The 18,832-nt window shown below is 38.3% G+C and overlaps 1 protein-coding gene across 18 annotated transcripts in view; it reads right to left on the bottom strand.

The window, feature by feature from the left end:
* Window positions 1-3,740: 3,740 nt before the first annotated feature.
* Window positions 3,741-18,832, bottom strand: part of phldb1.S (pleckstrin homology-like domain, family B, member 1 S homeolog) — an 89,616-nt gene continuing 74,524 nt past the window's right edge. For 12 of the 18 annotated variants that reach the window (XM_018241989.2, XM_018241985.2, XM_018241980.2 and 9 more), the window contains 10 exons: window positions 18,679-18,781; window positions 18,285-18,326; window positions 11,980-12,256; window positions 11,734-11,824; window positions 11,470-11,616; window positions 10,719-10,938; window positions 10,333-10,418; window positions 10,124-10,153; window positions 7,149-7,187; window positions 3,741-5,090 (listed from right to left, as the gene is read on the bottom strand). In XM_018241989.2, coding sequence (XP_018097478.1) covers window positions 4,950-5,090; window positions 7,149-7,187; window positions 10,124-10,153; window positions 10,333-10,418; window positions 10,719-10,938; window positions 11,470-11,616; window positions 11,734-11,824; window positions 11,980-12,256; window positions 18,285-18,326; window positions 18,679-18,781 — 1,176 coding nt within the window. In that variant the 3' untranslated portion in view covers window positions 3,741-4,949. 18 annotated transcript variants of the gene reach the window in all.

Raw genomic sequence — 18,832 nt, 5'->3', positions numbered from 1 at the left:
TCCTTGTGTGTGTTGTCTGCTTTTATTTATTTTTTTTATCTATAAAGACACAACACAGGCCCTGGTCTAAAAATAAAACGCTCTATATAATATGGTGATTTTCCCCTATATAATAAGTCTCCTTCTGTTGGCTCCTTTCCATTAAAACTCATTGGCTCTTGTGCCAGACACATCCCTTTTCATGGAATACTGTTCTGTTGCAGGAGCAGTGTTGGCTCTTTTCTCTGAGTTTTGGCCATTTCCTTCATCCCTTCTGTAATTTGTTCTCCCTGCAACAGCTAATGGTAGCCTCCCAGAGAACATGCTATTGTTGCCTTGTTTCTACTCACCTTCTAGTGCTAACACTTCATCTTGTTGCTCTGCATTTGATGCCATTGAGGCTCCAAACGCCGACTTGGTTGCAGGGAGGCAGGTTTTTTTTTTTATGCCTCAGTCAAAATTGTCAATCATGCTGCTACTTTGAGTCAAATTTCGTTCAAGGAACAGTAACCTCAAATAACGAGTGTTAAAAGTATTAAAAATATAATGCAGTATTTCCCTGCACTGGTAAAAATGCTGTTTAATTCAGAAAAACTATTATTTATATAAATAAGCTGCTGTGTAGCCATGGGGACAGCCATTCAAAGGAGAAAAGGCTCAGCTTTACACAGCAGATAAGCTCTGTAGAACGTATTGGTGTTATCTAGTTATCCACTATTTAACCTGTGCCGTATAGCTTTTTTTCAATTTTTGACATTGCTACACAGCAGCTTGATTATATGAACTATAGTAGTGTCTGGCGCAAACCTGCAAAAAAAGCAGGTATCCTGCGGAACGATGGTAGGCTTTTCTGGTGCGGGTATAGATGTGGGTCTGTTCTTGCTGCAGCTCCCTCCCAGCAGAGTGCTTGTTGCTCTCGGGCACCTTTGCTGATCAAAGTGGGTAAATATTTGGGTTGCAGGTTCGGGTCTGGGTCTTAAAAATTGGTACCATGCTGGACTCTAATGTGGGACACTGGCAAGGACTGGACGGACTAGAGGCACATAGAATCCTCCCTCTGGGGAGGAGATCCAGGACCCACAGGAAATCGCAAATGCCTTTCGTGACTATTCTAGGGAGTTGTATCAATCCAAAAGGGACCCAACTGCAGAGCTGGGAGATTATCTGGCATTTGTTCCATTCCCAAAATTGACAGGTGATCAGACTGAGGGCCCCAATAACGGTTGAGGAGATCACTGAGGCAATAGCAAGTTTCCCCAACAACAAATTGCCGGGCCCGGATGGTATTCTTCCAGAGTGGTATAAGGCAAATACTGGCCCGTAGCCTAGTCTCACTTTTCAGTGCTATTGCTGAAGTGGGGGATATCCCACACACCTGCTCGCAAGCAGTCACAACAGTCATATTAAAACAGGACCCAGTCACATATGCGACTCATATCGCCCCATATCATTGCTGATATATTAGCCAAAGTCCTGTCAGCCGACTTAAGGCAATAATGTAACATCTTGTATGTCTGGATCAAACCGGCTTTATGCCCAGGACGGCAATTGATAGTAATATCAGATGTCTATACAAGAATATTCAATCCCAACATGACAATACAGGAAGCAGGGTAGTGGTTTCCCTGGACATGGCCAAGGCATTTGATACGGTCAAGTAGCCCTTCCTGTGGGAGACTCTCAGTCGCTTTGGAGTGGGAAACGGATACATCACCTGGGTAAGGGCACTATATAAATCTCAGAACCCTTTCAGCTTCATAGGTGTACGAGACAGGGATGCTGCCTCTCCCCCCTCCTGTTTGCCCTGGCAATAGATAAGCATTCAGATCAGGAATGACAGAGAAATTGTGGGACTTTAACTGGGGCAACTGGTGGAAAAGGTGTCTGTGCGCTGACGACATATTAGTGTACCTGGCAGACCCAGGGGCCTCCTTGACTAGAATCCTTAATTTTGAGGGCGCTCAGAGTAAACTTGGAGAAATCTTCCATTTTATCAGTGGATGAAATAAATATCCCTGACCAAACTCCCTCACAGTTACGTTGGACCAGCTCCTTTAATACTGTGCCTAGGAATGATCATACACAAAGACCTTAAAGGGATACTGTCATGGGAAAACATGTTTTTTTCAAAACACAGTTAATAGTGCTGCTCCAGCAGAATTCGGCACTGAAATCCATTTTTCAAAAGAGCAAACGGATTTTGTTATATTCAATTTTGAAATCTGACATGGGGCTAGACATATTGTCAGTTTCCTATCTGCCTCCAGTCATCTGCTGTGTAACCTGTGCTTTTTCTTCTTTCTTCCAGCTTGAATGGCTGCCCCAGTGATTATACAACAGCTTGTTTATATAAACAAAAACAAACACACCAGTTTTACCAGTCTTCCTTGCTTTCTCATTTTTTGTTAAATAGAGCTAAAATAAAATCCTTTAGTATTATATATAACTAACAGCAATATTAGGCCATATACACATAGCGATTTATTGAGATATTTGCTTTAACTATTTAAAGGGGGTGTTCACCGATCCGTTCTAAGCAACTTCTAATCTTGGTTCCAGGCAGCTCTAATACAGAGACTTGAGGTCGTACAGTCTGTATTGTGGGATAAGGACCTGGGGATATGGCTGGACTATAACATGGATGGTCAGCGAAGAAATACGCATTTTTATCTCAGTAACCTGGTTCCGCAGTGGGCTATGTGTTACTCAGATCCAGACTGAGTAGTGTCCTATCTTGAGGTTCACTGTTGATTCTTTTATAATGATTTCAATGAAATGTGGTCTCTCTTGCTCTTCTAGTCTTCAACAGTGTTGAGTAGGAATGCAAGTGCTGGAGTACTTAAAGCACATACTTAATCACACACAGTATAAAAATAAAAACTGGGTTATAGACTGTGCAAAATAATAAATGTTTCTAAGATAGTTAGTTAGGCAAAAATGTAATGTATAAAGACTGGAGTGACTGGTTGTATAACATAATAGTCAGAACACGATTCCTGCTTTTCAGCTCTCTTGATTTCCACTGATTGGTTACCAGGCAGTAACCAATCAGTGATTTGAGGGGGGCCATATGGGTCATAACTGTTGCTTGTGAATCTGAGCTGAATGCTGAGGATCAATTGCAAACTCACTGAACATTTATGTCCCATGTGCCCCCCTTCAAGTCACTGACTAACTCAGAGTTAGAGAGCTGAAAAGCAGGAAGTAGTGTTCTGGCTATTATGTTAGACATCCAGTCACTCCAGCCTTTATACATTACATTTTTGGCTAACTAACTATATTAGAAACATTTTTTATTTTGCACAGCCTATCTATTTACCCAGTTTTTATTTTCACACTGAACTGTTTCTTTAAATCTATGGCCCCCAAGCCATATATCACAGTATCAGTGTAGTAACCCACAAACTGCTGCCCAACTTCCATAGGATAGTGTGCTAGTGCAAGGTTTTATCCATGTTTGTCAATAACTCCATCAGTAGCCAGATTTTCAAAGGTATCCAGTTGTGCCTTTTCTGGAAGTACCAGTTTCCATACATTAACCCTTCAACTGCCAGTGAGTGCTACTGACCAGGGTTGTACATTACCTAGCAATGCGTTAGTCCTTCAAAATAACAAACCTTGTAGTATTTACAACATCTTTCATTCTATAACCTCTGTGTCAATGACGTCAGTTGTACAGTGATGGCACTTAAATGGGGGGGGGGGGCAAGGCAGAGCCCCAATAGCAAAATAACAAAAATAAATAAATAATCTGAAACACATTTTCAAATGTATGGTCTTTTATTTAAGTCCAGCTTGTTTTAACCATTACCATCCTGATTAAATGTCATTATAACGTCTTTAATCATTTCATCCGGTACAACCATTCATAATATATTATTCCCCTGGCACATAATATATGTATTTACATGTATATATATATGTTTAATGAGAATACTGTGATTATCTGCCAAATAGTAACTTGGATACTGCTAATGATAGGGAGACAGAACTCCTCTTGGATTTCTTTTACAAAACCTTCAGATGCGACCAAACCTGGTGATAATTACAAAAACGTAGCAAAAAACAAGTCCTATAATATATAATATGAATTTGATGATACATACAAGGCAGAGCAAAGCACAGGAAACACAAACCCAAGGATAAAATCAATTCCAAATAAACCCTTTTGCTTGAAATGTCAGTATGGATATAACGTTTCGTAGTTTCTTAAACTCATCTTCTGTTCATGTTGTAAGTGGAATATGACAGCCCCTTTGTGGAGAACCTTACCAAGGGCTTAGGGCAGTTTAAAGAGAATAAAATATCATCTGATTTTTGCCTCACAAAACAAAGGCACAGGCGGTATTTGGGTTAACACAATGAGGTTGCCCACAGCAGAGGGGATATGGGCAAGGCAACACTAACTCCACCACGATAGGCCCCAATAAGGCAATATATATATATATATATATATATATATATATATATATATATATATATATAGATATATAGATATATAGATATATAGATATATAGATATATAGATATATAGATATATAGATATATAGATATATAGATATATAGATATATATATATATATATATAGATATAGATATATAGAGAGCAGTATCTGTAACTGGCATAGCATTATTGCACTGCCAGCTTGTCTTTAAAAATATAATATAGACCAAAGATCACAACGGCACCAGAATAACGCGCAAGTAAAAAACAAGAACAAAAAAAAAAAAAGTATAAAAAAGTAATACTTTTCTAAACCATTAAATGTGATAACAGTACTGTTCAACCTGTTGCACCATCAGCGTCTCCAGACGCACTGCTGTAGGCTTCGCACCAAGGATTTGGCCATTTCCCAGAATGCAGTGGGTAGTGTATTATTATAACACTGAAAAAGAGAGAATTGCTTTTATCTCAGTTTCCCTGTGGTTCCTGAGGAAGAGTAATATTAAGCAATATGGGAGCCACCTGTATTAGTTCATGAACTGAGTGTAACCCTCAGCCCCGGTTACAATAACATCCATCCATATCCGCATAGCCTCTGGGGAGGGCGCTACCATGTAATACAGCCGGTCGTGCGTCTTGACACAGAACGTTAGCGCTGGGTTCGGACTCTGTGTAGAATGAAAAGAATGAATAACTAAATAGGGTCATAGTGTTATTGCAGCAAAACAATGGTTATCTGTTAGATAAAAGCTTCCAATCATACGATCATTGCAGGAACCGCGTTTTTTTTTTTACATCTGCAAGCAGTGGCCTCTCTTGGTTTATCTGTTTGTTGTACTGTTTATCATTTAGTTCTGTATAGCACTTCCTTATAATTTCAATACAATTATGTTTAGCAGGCAATTTTACTGCTCACATCTTATCGACCTTGCCGCTACAACCTCCTAAAAAGGTTGAAATGTAAGTGGACCACATATTTAGCAAGGTTTCTATTGACTTCCCTCCTGCTGCCATTATCCTAAACCATATACAACTTTTGCCTCGTTATATTCCTGTCTTTTAGGAACAGTAATGCCAAAAAACTTAATTGTTTTAAAAGAATGATAATATAATATACTTTTACACTGCATCGTTAAAACTGATGTTTTTGATTCAAAAACACTACTATAGTTTATATAAACAAGCTGCTGTGTAGTCATGAGAGCAGCCATTCAAGCACAGGATACACAAGAGATCACAGATAAGTTCTGTAATGAGATTCTTCACAACGTATCTGTTGAGTATCCTGGGCCTTTTCAACTTTTTCAGCTTTGAATGGCTGCCCCTATGGCTACACAGCAGCTTTTATATACAGTAATTTTTTTCTGCAAACACACCAGTTGTACAAATGCAGCACAGTCAGTACATTATATTTTCATTACTTGAATTTTTTGGTGTCAATGTTCCTTTAAGAGATGTGTTCAGCCCCTTTCATTGGGATGACTTGCTTCCTTTCACCCATTTATAATAAAACTAAACTTCCCTAAGGAAATGTTAACTGGGATCATGAGGAAGACAAAGAATATAAAACATGCATATAGTGCAATATATTAAGGATATTCAGATATAATAGAATTTATCAGATATAATAGAATTTATCAGATATAATAGAATTTATCAGATAAAATGGAATTTATCGTGGGAAGTCTTGTTCTTGAACAGTTAACAAAGCAAAGCAAAAAGGATCAGTAACATCAAAACATTTTTGAAAAAAATTTGTTAGTATACAGTAAAAAAAACCCCCACAAAAACAAATTAAACTTTGGAATCGCCAAGTCAAGAAATAATTTACCGAAACGCCGCTTGCGATCCTCTTCAAAAAAGGTGATCCATCGTGCGGCGCTCGATTTCTCCTCCCAGCCTTCCTTATAGGAGATAGCCAGAGAGGAGAGAACTAGCGACGCACGATGGATCGTTGCCCTGTAGCCTTTTCTGAAGCAGAGTTTCGGTAAGTTATTTCTTAATAAAGACAGTGTTTTCCAAGTTTAAATTTGTCTCTGTGGTTTTTTTTTTCGTTGTATACTAATGAATTGTTTTTAAAAAATTTGATGTTACTGGTCCTTTAATGAAACGATTATACAGTATCCCACTGGGAATTTGTTCCCTCCTTCTGGTGGGATTAAAGGAAACAGATTTTTGTATAAACTTCATGAGAATGTTTCTAGATATCCTGATCTGCATATTATATACACATACGTACATTGAATATCAGTGCGCAAAATGCCTTTATAGTTTAGTCTGTATGTAAGTGAAAGTGAATTGCACATATAAAATTTATAAACCAGTTATAAACTAAACCAGAAACGAATTTCCCTTTCAGGGTTATACTTTCTAAAGGATGTTTAAAATAAATATAATACAATATGCATGGTTTATGAACTTATTATAGGTTATTGATCTTGTGTCATATTAATAACTGGAGTAAATAAATATTTTCTATGCATCCTACTTGTTTTTGAAAAAATATGGTGGTGCATACAAGACAACAAATCCATTGTGGATGTTGGGTCTTTAAAAGCTCTATTTGTAGAGAGGACACAAATGAAAACGTGTAAATATATAACTTTCCTTGCCAGGTTGCACACTACATTAGGCCTCCAAGATGGGATACGGAGCCAAATGTAATCAAACAATAGCACACTCACTCCACAGACAGGCAGATTCTCTACACACCCACTCTCACCCACCTCCTTCCACAGGGGCACAGAAAGAAAATCGGATATCTGCTATAGGGGACAAGAGAGGACTTCAGTGTTGATTGATAATCTGGGATCACATTGAACTGACTGACAGGCAAAATAAGGACCACACAGGCACACAACTGCATATACACAATACAGAACATGCTGGTTGAAAAACAGGCAACCGTTCACATGTATTTAAATATGGGGCACATATTAAAAAAATAAAACCAGAAACTGCACACTTTGCTACAGACACAGCTATAACAAGGCATATGCATATTTATCCACAGCCCTAACATGCAACGACCATCATGCAGTGACATGCAGCCACGTGCAGTTACACTCAAAACTGCACACAATAACAAAGGTACACACGCACCACTCTCTGTGAGGGGACAGGTCCAGTTTATAATGGTTTTCTAGTACACAGGATTGGACAGGGCTAACTAATATTTAGCTGTGTAACAGCTCTTCAATTTCCCTTCTTACCCTACACAGCCCTTTTCCAGAGGTGGGACAGGACTTCAGGTCCAAGTCAGGTTGCTTAGCTAGTATGGAGCTTAGAAAGCTTGGCTCCTGCTAATCATTAAAATCCAAAAGAATGAAGAACACTGCCCAGAATTGTCTCTATTAGGCATGGCAACTACTTAATCAATAAACCCAAGCACAGTTGATCTGAATGAGTGTCAGAAAGCACTGTTGCTTTATCTTCAAGTATCTCCTAGCACTACCACCCTTCTGACCCACATTTTATATTGCTATAATGTCATAATCTCCCCTCGTCTATCCCATCCTGGCAAAGTGATTATGACATGCCCTAATCATGTAGCTGTTGCTGCACATAATGTTAATGCGTAGCTACCAAGAGAGAAGACTCTATGACTGCTGGGGGACCTAGGAGGTATAGATTGGTCATCCAAGGGGAATCTGGGCTGTGAGTGAAATATTTTCAGATTTGGTGATTGTGGATAGTGCAGGTTTACCCTGGATGACAAATCTCCCCATGTGTTATAATCCTAAAAGGGCTCCTAGTCCCAATAAACACTGCAGATCTTCTGTATGTTAATCTTTGTAAAGAAAAAGGCATGGAAGACAAGAAACCTGCTAAAATCTATCAGTATTTTGAAAGCAATCCTGCCTCCTATCAGTGCAAATACCTAGCTGGTTTATCTCTCAAGAGAGAGATGGGCTGGATCAGCAGGGGATAGGCTAAATGCCCATAATTGAGGGTACCCCTAGAATAGGGTGATGACAAAATTTACACTGTACCCCTCCGCGGGTGAAGGAGTGGAGTAGGAACCGTCGCCTTTCACTTCGGGAGAAGCCCTCCGCTACTTGGATGCGCCAGGTCTAAATGTGAGAGAACCAAGGCAAGGAGTTCTGGCAGACAAGGGAACTGTAACGTATGACAGGAGGGGGAACAGGAAGCGCAGTCGAGGGAAAGGCAGAATTCAATATCAATAAGGAAGAGCTGTATGGAATCAGTAGACAGAGGCACAGTCAAGGTCACAGGCCGAAGTCAAATCCAGTAACCAGTAATCAGTAACACAGCTCAAAGTCAGAATCCGAAAGAATGCCAAAATCACCCCTGAGCAATATATGTGACTAGTTTCTTCATATAGGAGGCGTCTTAAAGCTGTCTACTTTTCTACTAAGTATTAAATACATTTCAGTAAGCGTGTTCAATACTTTTTCCCTGCGTCATTCCACATAACTTTATTTATGGACTATTTGTTTTGAATAATTTGTATGTGTGGATTACTTGGGTTGTTACAACACCTGGTGTAAATTTCATGTCAATAGCCCCATTAAAAATATATTTACTGAGAAAAACATTGAGGTTTCAATACTTATTTTCCCTGCTGTAAAAATGTATATGTTATAACCTGTGTCTATACTGTGTTAGCAACTGGGATACAGCCACTATGAATATGTATTTGTTACACAACTAATTATTTCTTTATTACCATTACATTAATTCCAACCTTGTTTTCCATTCATCCCTTTAGGCAATAACATTTTTTGTGTATGTAAGAATACACGTGGAAATGTATACTAATATTTTTAGTTATAGCTAATGTAACTGACAAGTTAATAGCACTGTTAAACGTTCAATGACCAAACCAATAAAAGCAGCAAATTGTTTTGTTTTTGTTTTTGACGAGATTAGAGTTTCATTGTCCACATTTCTTATAATACCGGTGATTATACAGTTTGCCAAGTAATTGATTACGTTTTATGAACAATCCAGACAAGCAGCACTAGTTTAAGGTGTTACAATGTTGGAAAGTTTGCAGTGAAATTGTTCAATGGAATGTAAAATGATGACTATATAGCGACAGTATGAACATGAAACAGGGAAACATATGGCTTTAATGTGTGTCTGACTGGGCAAATTTAAAAGTTGTTGCAATGTTTTAAATAATATAAATATGTTTTAAGTGTGTAACTAGCAGGGGCAAAGGTTGAACTACACCAGTAGTTAATTATTGGTGAGTTAAAGTTGAATATACATCAGATTAAAATCACAAAGTCAGTTTTTTTCAGCATATTTAAATCAGTGTCATATAACAAAAGATACAGACACAAAATTGTCTTTAGACGTTCGTGTTAATCACTGAAAGATTTTTTTCTATGAAATATATTCCTTAGCAGGTGACAGTCTTCCAAAAATCGCCTATTGGCATCAAAGTTATAACTTACTTCTGAAGACAGCGGTTTAAATCAACACATTAGGCTGAAATGGGTAAGCCCAGCTGGTTATAAAAGGCTGTTTCAGACAAGATGCTCCACATCTGATTTGAAAGCCCAGTGTTAATGCTGTAGCTGAACATGCAGTTAATTACACACATCAGTGTATTTTATTCAGCCCCGTGGTGGTGGTAGTAGTAGTAGTAGTAGTAATAATAATAATAATAATAATAATAATGTGGTTACAGTAAGGAGCTAAGACCAGAAGTAGGGACCAATATACGTACAGTGGCCAGGCTGAGGTTAAAAAGTCCTTTCTGTAGAAGAAATAAAGGTCACCAATTCAAAAGGTACAGAGAAAAATATGGATGAGCGAAAATTGGGAATGTGAAATTAAAGACAGACAGATCAAATTACTAAATGGAAATGTTTATGAAGTTTAAAGGCAGGACTGATAGATGAAGGCATGTGAATGTGGCTGCTGCAGCTTTCTCACCTTGGCTGCACTCCTGAGGTGGTCGTAATAAACTTCTTCTATGGCCTGGAAATAGATAACTCCTTTCAGCTTTGCCTCATGTTTATCTAGAAGAGAGGACGTCAGATAAAAAGCACAATGTAACATTTATCAGTAGTGGATCCCTACTCTATAAAATATACACATGCCCCCCTTGAAATTTATGTAGAATTAAAAAACAAAAAGTGTATTTTGAAGTATACGCTGCATCAGTAATATGTAATATACTTACTAGCAATCCAAATAAAAAAATCCTTTAGCATTTAAAATGTATTTTCTAAATATGTAATTTCTACTTGTAATTTTCCAGTAAGTTTTGTAATAACATGCAACTTCTAGATGAAGCACACCTTCTCCTGGTCTCTTACCTACATAATAGGATAGGGTACGTTTGAGGCGATCAAAGACAAACCAGCGCTTTTTCCATGACTTTATCTTTCCACCCATTTTAGTCAAAAATCCACGACACATCTTCTCATTTAAAATGATATGAGGGCAGGCATCTACTGAATGTCCTGAGGATTCTATATGAGCTCGGAGGTCAAAATCTTCCTTCCGGATTGGAAGATAGCGTGTTAGAGGACGTGCCTGGAGTGAGAAGATTAAAGGAAGAAGGATGTATTAAAACCGTTGGTATACTTCACATCTCTAAGAACAATCATGCCCTGTTAAAGGAACAGTAAAAGCAAAAAATTGAAAGCATTTTAAAGTAATTCAAATATAATGTACTTAATGTAATTGCTAGGCATTGGTAAAAGTTATGCTTTTGCTTTAAAAAGACTACTATAGTTTATAGAAATAGGCGGTGTAGAGATGGGGCAGCAATTCAAGCTAAAAATGAGAAAAGGCGCAGATTACAGATAACTGATAAGCTCTGTAATAAAATATAATGGGGTTCTACAGAGCACATCTGTTATGTAACCTGTGCTTTGAATAGCTGCCCCCATGGCTACACAGCAGCTTGTTTATATAAACTATAATAGTGTTTCTAAAGCAAACACAACAGTTGTACTAGTGCAGGGAAACAGTAAATTATATTTTACTTACTTTAAATCAATGTATTTTTTTGTGTGTGGTGCTCCTTTAAGGTATGCTGCAGGTGCAAATTATCAATCTAACCTGTGAAAAATGCCTTTCCCTCATCTTGACCTCCTTCTCTACTAGTCTTTGCCTGTGAGCCGTCTCATCTTGAAGGCGTCTTTCCAGCTCTTCTCTCCTTCGCCTCTCATCATCTAGTGCTTTTCTGCGTACCTCAACCTCACGCTCCTAAAAAAAATGCAGAAGACAAACCCAAATTTGCAAATTGCTCCTCTATAGCTTTAGAGCTTTAAAACATATTTCCTACTGCTATTTATTAGCATTTCCTAATGCTAAGAAACGTACCCTGGATTCTACAAGCCTGGATCTCTCTGCATGAGCTTCTAGAAGCATTCTCTCCATCTCTTCTATCTTCAGCATGTCTAAACCACTAGCACTATCAGGAAAAGAGAAAATGAGTGACATTGACAATAAGCAAGTGACAAGGGAAGACAAATCTGAGTGGGAATGACAGAAAACCCTAGAGAAGCAGGGTGTTAGAGTCTACAAAGGAAAACAAGACAAAAACAAAGTAGTGAAGAGAAACCTTACCTTGACATGTTATCAGGAGAACATGCCGAGTTTCCTGTAGAAACACTAGTGTCTAAACTATCAGAACTCTCCAGACTCAGAGTGTCAAATCCATGTGTAGGGTCATCTTCACGAGAATTGAAAGGCCGCTGATGATGAAGAATGGAGTGGTGCATAATAGGTGTGTACCCTTGATTAGGGGCTCCGTGAAGAGATTCCCACTGAGATTGTGCCTCAACTGCGGCTCTCTGTTTTAACTCTGCAAGACGTCTACGCTGCTCCTCTATCACTTGCTGACCTGGGGAAACATTTTCGTATCACTATACATATCGAATTTTTGTTTTGAATCTTTGCAAGACTTCATATTGTACAGAAAAAGGCATTATAACAACAGTCAATAACTTAAGGTATCCATAAATCAGTGGTTTTCATGCTTTTTTCAGCCATTTCTAGGTTACAGTTTGTTCACGTCCCCCTTAGTTAATAACGTGGTTAACAATAAAGATAAAAACACTTGCATCACTCATTCTGTTATAGTTGTACAGCAAATATCCAAGGTAGCACTTATCCAAAATATCACCAGAATTGCCTTACAGATGGGCCCCGGTTACTTTAGAGGGTCAGCTCTAAAGCCAGGGAACCCCTGGTCAAATATAATATATGAATTAATCATTGCTGATCAAAATGGAAGCTTGTTGACTTGTACATAAAAATCCCATTTGCTTATGACTATTTCACTGGGCTACAAAGCCTTTACAATAAATCGACAACACAAACATTACCATTATCCAGTCTTGCGTCTCTACCTGGCATGGTAATCAGCAAATGCTCTGTTCAGTGGGTATATGGCTACAGAGAACCAAAACCAATATCTATCTATATCTTATAACAAAGTTCCAACATATTCCCATGGTATTTATACACTGTAAAAGTGTCCAAAAGAATTCTTCTTTGGCTGCAGAGAAGCACATTTTTTACCGTTCGTCTAAAACTTCAGTGCAATTCTCTGCCTTCTGCTATACAGAAAATTAGAATTTGGGGGTGTATTAAATGTATACTAGTTAGGAAGCATACCTTGAAGTCTGTGTTATTAGCCTTTTGTGTGTGCAGAGATAAGCTATTAGGGCTCTTCCACGTGGGTGTTTTTTAAAATGCATGCCGAACGTGAAAAAAATGCATATATTGCGTTTTTTCCGTTGCAAACTCTCTCTGTTCTCTTTATAGCTGAACGCATGTTAAATGCAAGAAAATGCAACATGCTGCGTCATAAACAAAAGCACATGGAGTAAAACACAACTCACTAGTACAACCAGGCAGAATATAATGGAATCAATCAACTAATACGTTTATTTGCGCTCAAATCTGCTTTTACACACATCTAAATGCAGGATAAATGCCCATGTGCAAGAGCCCATATACTTCTAGAAGGTATTATGTATCATGGATTTATTCACAAACAAACTATATTACCATAATTTGCAGAATTAACACTATACTATATGCTTATTCTTTTTGTAAAGACCTGGCCATCTTGAAGCAGTACATAATGTTCATAAGAAGTTAATAGATCATTGCACTGCTACACAGTAAACCAGGCTTATTCATGGTGCATAATTGTATCTAGCTATAACTATATATCTTTATGACTGCCTAAAAATTTGCAAAATATTGTACATGTATAGGATCCATTATCCGGAAACCGGTTATCCAGAAAGCTCCGAATTACGGAAAGGCCACCTCCCATAGACTCCATTTTATCCAAATAATCAAATTTTTTTAAAATGGATTTCCTTTTTCTCTGTAATACGTACTTGATCCCAACTAAGATATAATTAATACTTATTAGAAGCAAACCCAGCAAATTGGGTTTAATGTTTAAATGATTTTCTAATAGACTTAAGTTATGAGGATCCAAATTACGAAAGATCCGTTATCCGGAAAACCCCAGGTACCAAGCATTCTGGATAACAGGTCCCATACCTGTATTGATTTGTGACATACAGTGTCATTTGATTATGGTTTGTACAACTGAAAACATATTCTGCTGTTGAATATTGATTTGAACTTGGCCTCAAATGGTGTAAAAAATTTCCAAATTGGACTTTTAGTTATTTGACCAGCAAGAACAATGGAAACAGATAATACTGAACACTGCTGGAAAGGCAATATGTGCCTTCAATTCTTAGCTGTACTGGCTTTTCCTGTATTTCCCTGTAATTTACTCCAACTCAAGATCCACATATAGGGGGAAATTTATTAGAGAGCTTTTTTTAAGTGAAAATTCATAGGGATATTGTCAATCTAGTAAAAGGCGAAGAAGACAATTCACTAGGGAGAAAGCTCAATGCAAGAGAAGTTTTGCGGCATTTTGTCAGGCGAATTTTCACCCTGGCGAACGATCTTTAATCCTTATCCATTTAAAAGCATGAACTTTTCTATACGTTACCTTTTCACCAAATTATATTTCGCCAGATTCTGGCTGGCAAATTGATAAAATGAAGCTACATCCTCAACATTATTATGCCAGTGACATGATATCCTGTACTCCAAAAAAGTTTAAAAAAATAGACAAAACACTGGCGTTTTTTCATATATTAATGTAGGATTAGGTTTAAAAGTTGTAACTGTTAAATATATATTATTTAAACCTTTTTAACCATTTGAAGCTCATGCCACATTTGTTTTAGGGTGGTCTCATGTATAGGAGAATAGAGGATCAATTTTGTCTTTATTTATCTTTCTGGGACATTTTTAATAAGTGGCCACTTCCTGCAATTTCACCAACATCCCTAATAAAATACATACAAACATATGACCTTTATGTACCTGCCATATTTATACTGACATAACTGTAGGTATGTTAATGAAGTTTCACTAGGTAGAAAGTGACACTAGGGGCTGTTTCATTAAGGTGTCGAATATCGAGGGTTAATTAACCCTCGATATTCGACTAGGAATTGAAATCCTTCGACTATCGAAGTCGAAAGATTTAGCGCAAATACTGCGATCGTACGATCGAAGGATTATTCCTTCGATCGAACGATTAAATCCTTCGATTCGAACGATTTTAATCCAACGATCGAAGGAATATCCTTAGATCAAAAAAACTTAGGAAAGCCTATGGGGACCTTCCCCATAGGCTAACATTGACTTCGGTAGCTTTTAGCTGCCGAACTAGGGGGTCGAAGTTTTTTTAAAGAGACAGTACTTCGACTATCGAATGGTCAAATAGTCGAACGATTTTTAGTTCGAATCCTTTGATTCTAAATCGTAGTCGAAGGTCGAAGTAGCCCATTCGATGGTCGAAGTAGCCCAAAAAATACTTCGAAATTCGAAGTTTTTTTACTTCAAATCCTTCACTCGAATTTAGTGAATCGGCCCCTAGAGAAAATACACAAACTTTTGTGCAGATGAATTTTTGCTGGCACAAGAACGCCAGTGTTCATTTGTGGAGAAATTTTGATAAATACACGTATTCGCCAGGAGATAACATCTGACGTAGTTGCGCAAAGCATGGCGGAGCCTTCCTGTAGCAATAATTCACATGTAAATGTGCCCCTTAGACTGCCCTTACACTGACATTACCTATGTTTCAACTGTGTGCTCCAGGGAATACGTGACCAGCTGCTCGAAAATATTTAAATGTTCCTTTTCCCACCCCTAGTATCTCCTTTGGCAATAAGTGCATGTGCAGTAGAGTTTACATGGTGTACACGTGCCGATTGCCTGGCTACAATGTAACCCCCAATAGAGCCTCCTGAATGCACATGTTAAAATAGTTAAAGCATGCAACTGATATCATCATTAGTACCTTAATATTCAATATACACATGATAACTAAAAAACAATAGGCACACGATACACAGCAAATAACATATAAGCTCAGTAGTATACAATGGGATGCTTCAGAACTTCAACACAGCAGCTTGTTTTTATAAAAAATATCTAGTATAGGTAAATCTAAAACAAATGGAATTGCCGAGTAATCATTGAAGACCTTTCACTACTCATCCGAGCAGCTTCTTCAGTTCAACTGACTGGTGTGGGAAATTCTCGGCATATAAACTCTTCCACTAATTCAATCACAATGGCACATTGTAACTCTTCAAAGAGGTGACAACTGAAATTTACAGAGGTGTCATAGGATTACCCAATGTGTTATGCAACTCCTAGAAACAGGTGTTACTTGTGAGAGTTGCATGAATGTGTGAAGTGTTCTGAATCCGCAGGGGTACAGATGTGAGAACTGCATTTTATGTAGCAGACAGGTGGTGTTCTCCACCTTGACATGAATCGCCTCTTTCACGCCTCGTTCAAACCAGCTTCTTTATCCAAGCTCGCCAAGTAAATGGCTCCGCATAGGAGGGCAAACTGTACAGGGCAAGACTCTGCTGTCTTTCTACACCTAAAAAAACAAGGGACACTCCTTTGAAGATAGCAAGGTCCAAATCTTGGATAAAGAAGAACGCTGGTTTGAACGAGGTCAGAAAGAGGCAATTCATGTCAAGGTGGAGAAACCATCCCTGAACAGAGGCGGGGGCCTTCGACACCACCTGTCTGCTACATACAATGCTGTTCTCACATCTGTTTACTGGCAGATTCAGAACACTTAGCCAAGTGAAGCACGTGCACACCCGAGCCCTTCAGAGATAATTAAACCCGGTTCACGGACCCTTTAAAGTCGGCACTTCCCCCAAACTGACAGGAACAGAAAAATAGGTACCGGCACTCATGGCAATTTCAAACCGGGGACAAGCACCTTACGTGTTTATCTTAGCATCACAACGTTTCGGGGGCATTCCCCCTTCGTAGGCGATTCAGAACACTTCACACATCTATTCATGCAACTCTCACAAGTAACACCTTTTTCTAGATGTTGCATGCTACATTGGTATCATATCATGGTAACTACACAGAATCAACACCTCTCTAAAGAGTTACAATGTGCCATTGTGATTGGATTAGTGGAAGAGTTTATATGATGAGAATTTCCCAGTTGAACTGAAGAAGCTGCTGAGATGAGTAGTAAAACGTCCAATGATTACCCAGCAAGTCCAGTTGTTTTAGATTTAACTATACTAGATGTACCATGACCTGGATGAATGAAAATATTAATAGTCACATATAAAACTATAGTCGTGTTTCTATACCAAACACACCAATTTTACCAGTGCATGGCAACACTACATTATATAATCATTCCTTTAAAACACTTTTTTTTTTGATGTTACTTTTCCTTTAATAAGGTCTGCTTTTACTTCAGTTTGGCCATTTTTACCATATTTCTATTAACGTTATTATTTTTATTGGGGCCAAATCAAATAATCTACCTGAGAAACCAGGCATTGGGGCCAAATCAAATAATCTACCTGTGAAACCGGGCAAAAATACTAACACTGAGAATTTTCTAGGGCAGGACATATAATATATTGCCAAAAAGTATGTTTGGCTGTTTAAGACTCACCCATCATTGCCTGAGACAAGTGCAACTACATCTGTGCTTTCGACTTTGGAGAAAACCTGTTTCAGTAGGATAATAATTCTTGGCACAGCATAAGATCCATACTGAATTAAGGTGGCCATAGGCGTTACAATTACGCTCCTCGATTGACGAGCTGACCGATATCGGTCGGCTCGGCTCCCACCACACACACCAAATATTGTACAAAAATTTGTTTTGTATGATATTATCGGTGTATGACCACCTAGTTTGTAGACATGGGAATGGGAGTATCTGACAGGCCTGGCCATGAATGCAGCCTGCTGAAATATGCAGGCTGATTTCAGCCCCTACATGGGCAGTACCTACCTCTCCTTTTTGCATCCTGAACCATTCTACCGGCTCCCGAGCAAACATACTCTCACTCTCTGGATTTCAGTTTGAAATGCAGTGGCACGTTTCTTTGCCAAAATACACTGAGTGTGTTCTCAGGTAACTCTGAGATGAATACCATGTCAGACTTGTTTATATTCTCACTTGTGAATGAAAAAAATCCCAACTAGTGGAAATCCTACTCAGGGAAGTGAAGGATAAAGGCTGCTTTAGAAGCAAAAGGAGAACCAACATATATATTAAATGATCTTGTAGTAGGTACCTAATATTTCATAAAGGGTTGCCAGCACTACGTACTGTAATATAACTTGGTAAATTACATTAGTATAAAGATATCAGCCACAGCATCAATACAGCCCATGGAAAGATGAAGGAATGATGAAGGCACAATAATGCTTTGGTGTTTTAGTGCAAAATTATTCCTTGATGCATTCTGAAAATCATCTCTGCTATGATTATTTTTGCATGCAGGGGATTATTAATGTCAAACTACCTGCAACTTCAGATGGAAGAGAATCCTCTGTGCTCAGACTGTCTGCTCAAAAGACACACACAAGAGACAGGGTGAAAGTGTGGAGGGAAAAGCACAGCGTAAGCCATGAGAAACACAGTATGTGAGAGATAAAAAGTCAAATTATTATTGTAGTTTAAATACTGCACATATTTTATTTGTAGTCAAAATGTTCTGTTGTATACACACACATCACTCACAAAGGTGTGAAACCTATTGCACAGTTCACAGGACATTACGTAGTAAGGGAAATGGTTGACCAGGAACAAAACAGGCACATATAATGCACATGAACTTCATGGAGCACAAGGGATAATGCTTTGCATGGGTCTGCTACGCATTGTATTGGATGTGGCATTATTTTTCTAAAACTCACCTTTTTGCTGCAGTGCCAGCTGTCTTTTGCTTTGGATGTCTTGCATTGTTACTGCCAATCCTCTGGAGAGACTGCCTGTGCCATTCTGTGTCAGAGGGGCATTCTGCAAAGATTTATACCATTTCCAGGAATATTAAAAATGCCATATGGAATA

Source organism: Xenopus laevis, chromosome 7S, assembly GCF_017654675.1.
Source record: "Xenopus laevis strain J_2021 chromosome 7S, Xenopus_laevis_v10.1, whole genome shotgun sequence".
Lineage (NCBI taxonomy): Eukaryota > Metazoa > Chordata > Amphibia > Anura > Pipidae > Xenopus > Xenopus laevis.
Note: the sequence above shows the minus strand (reverse complement) of the source record. Positions and strands in the feature narration are given on the sequence as shown.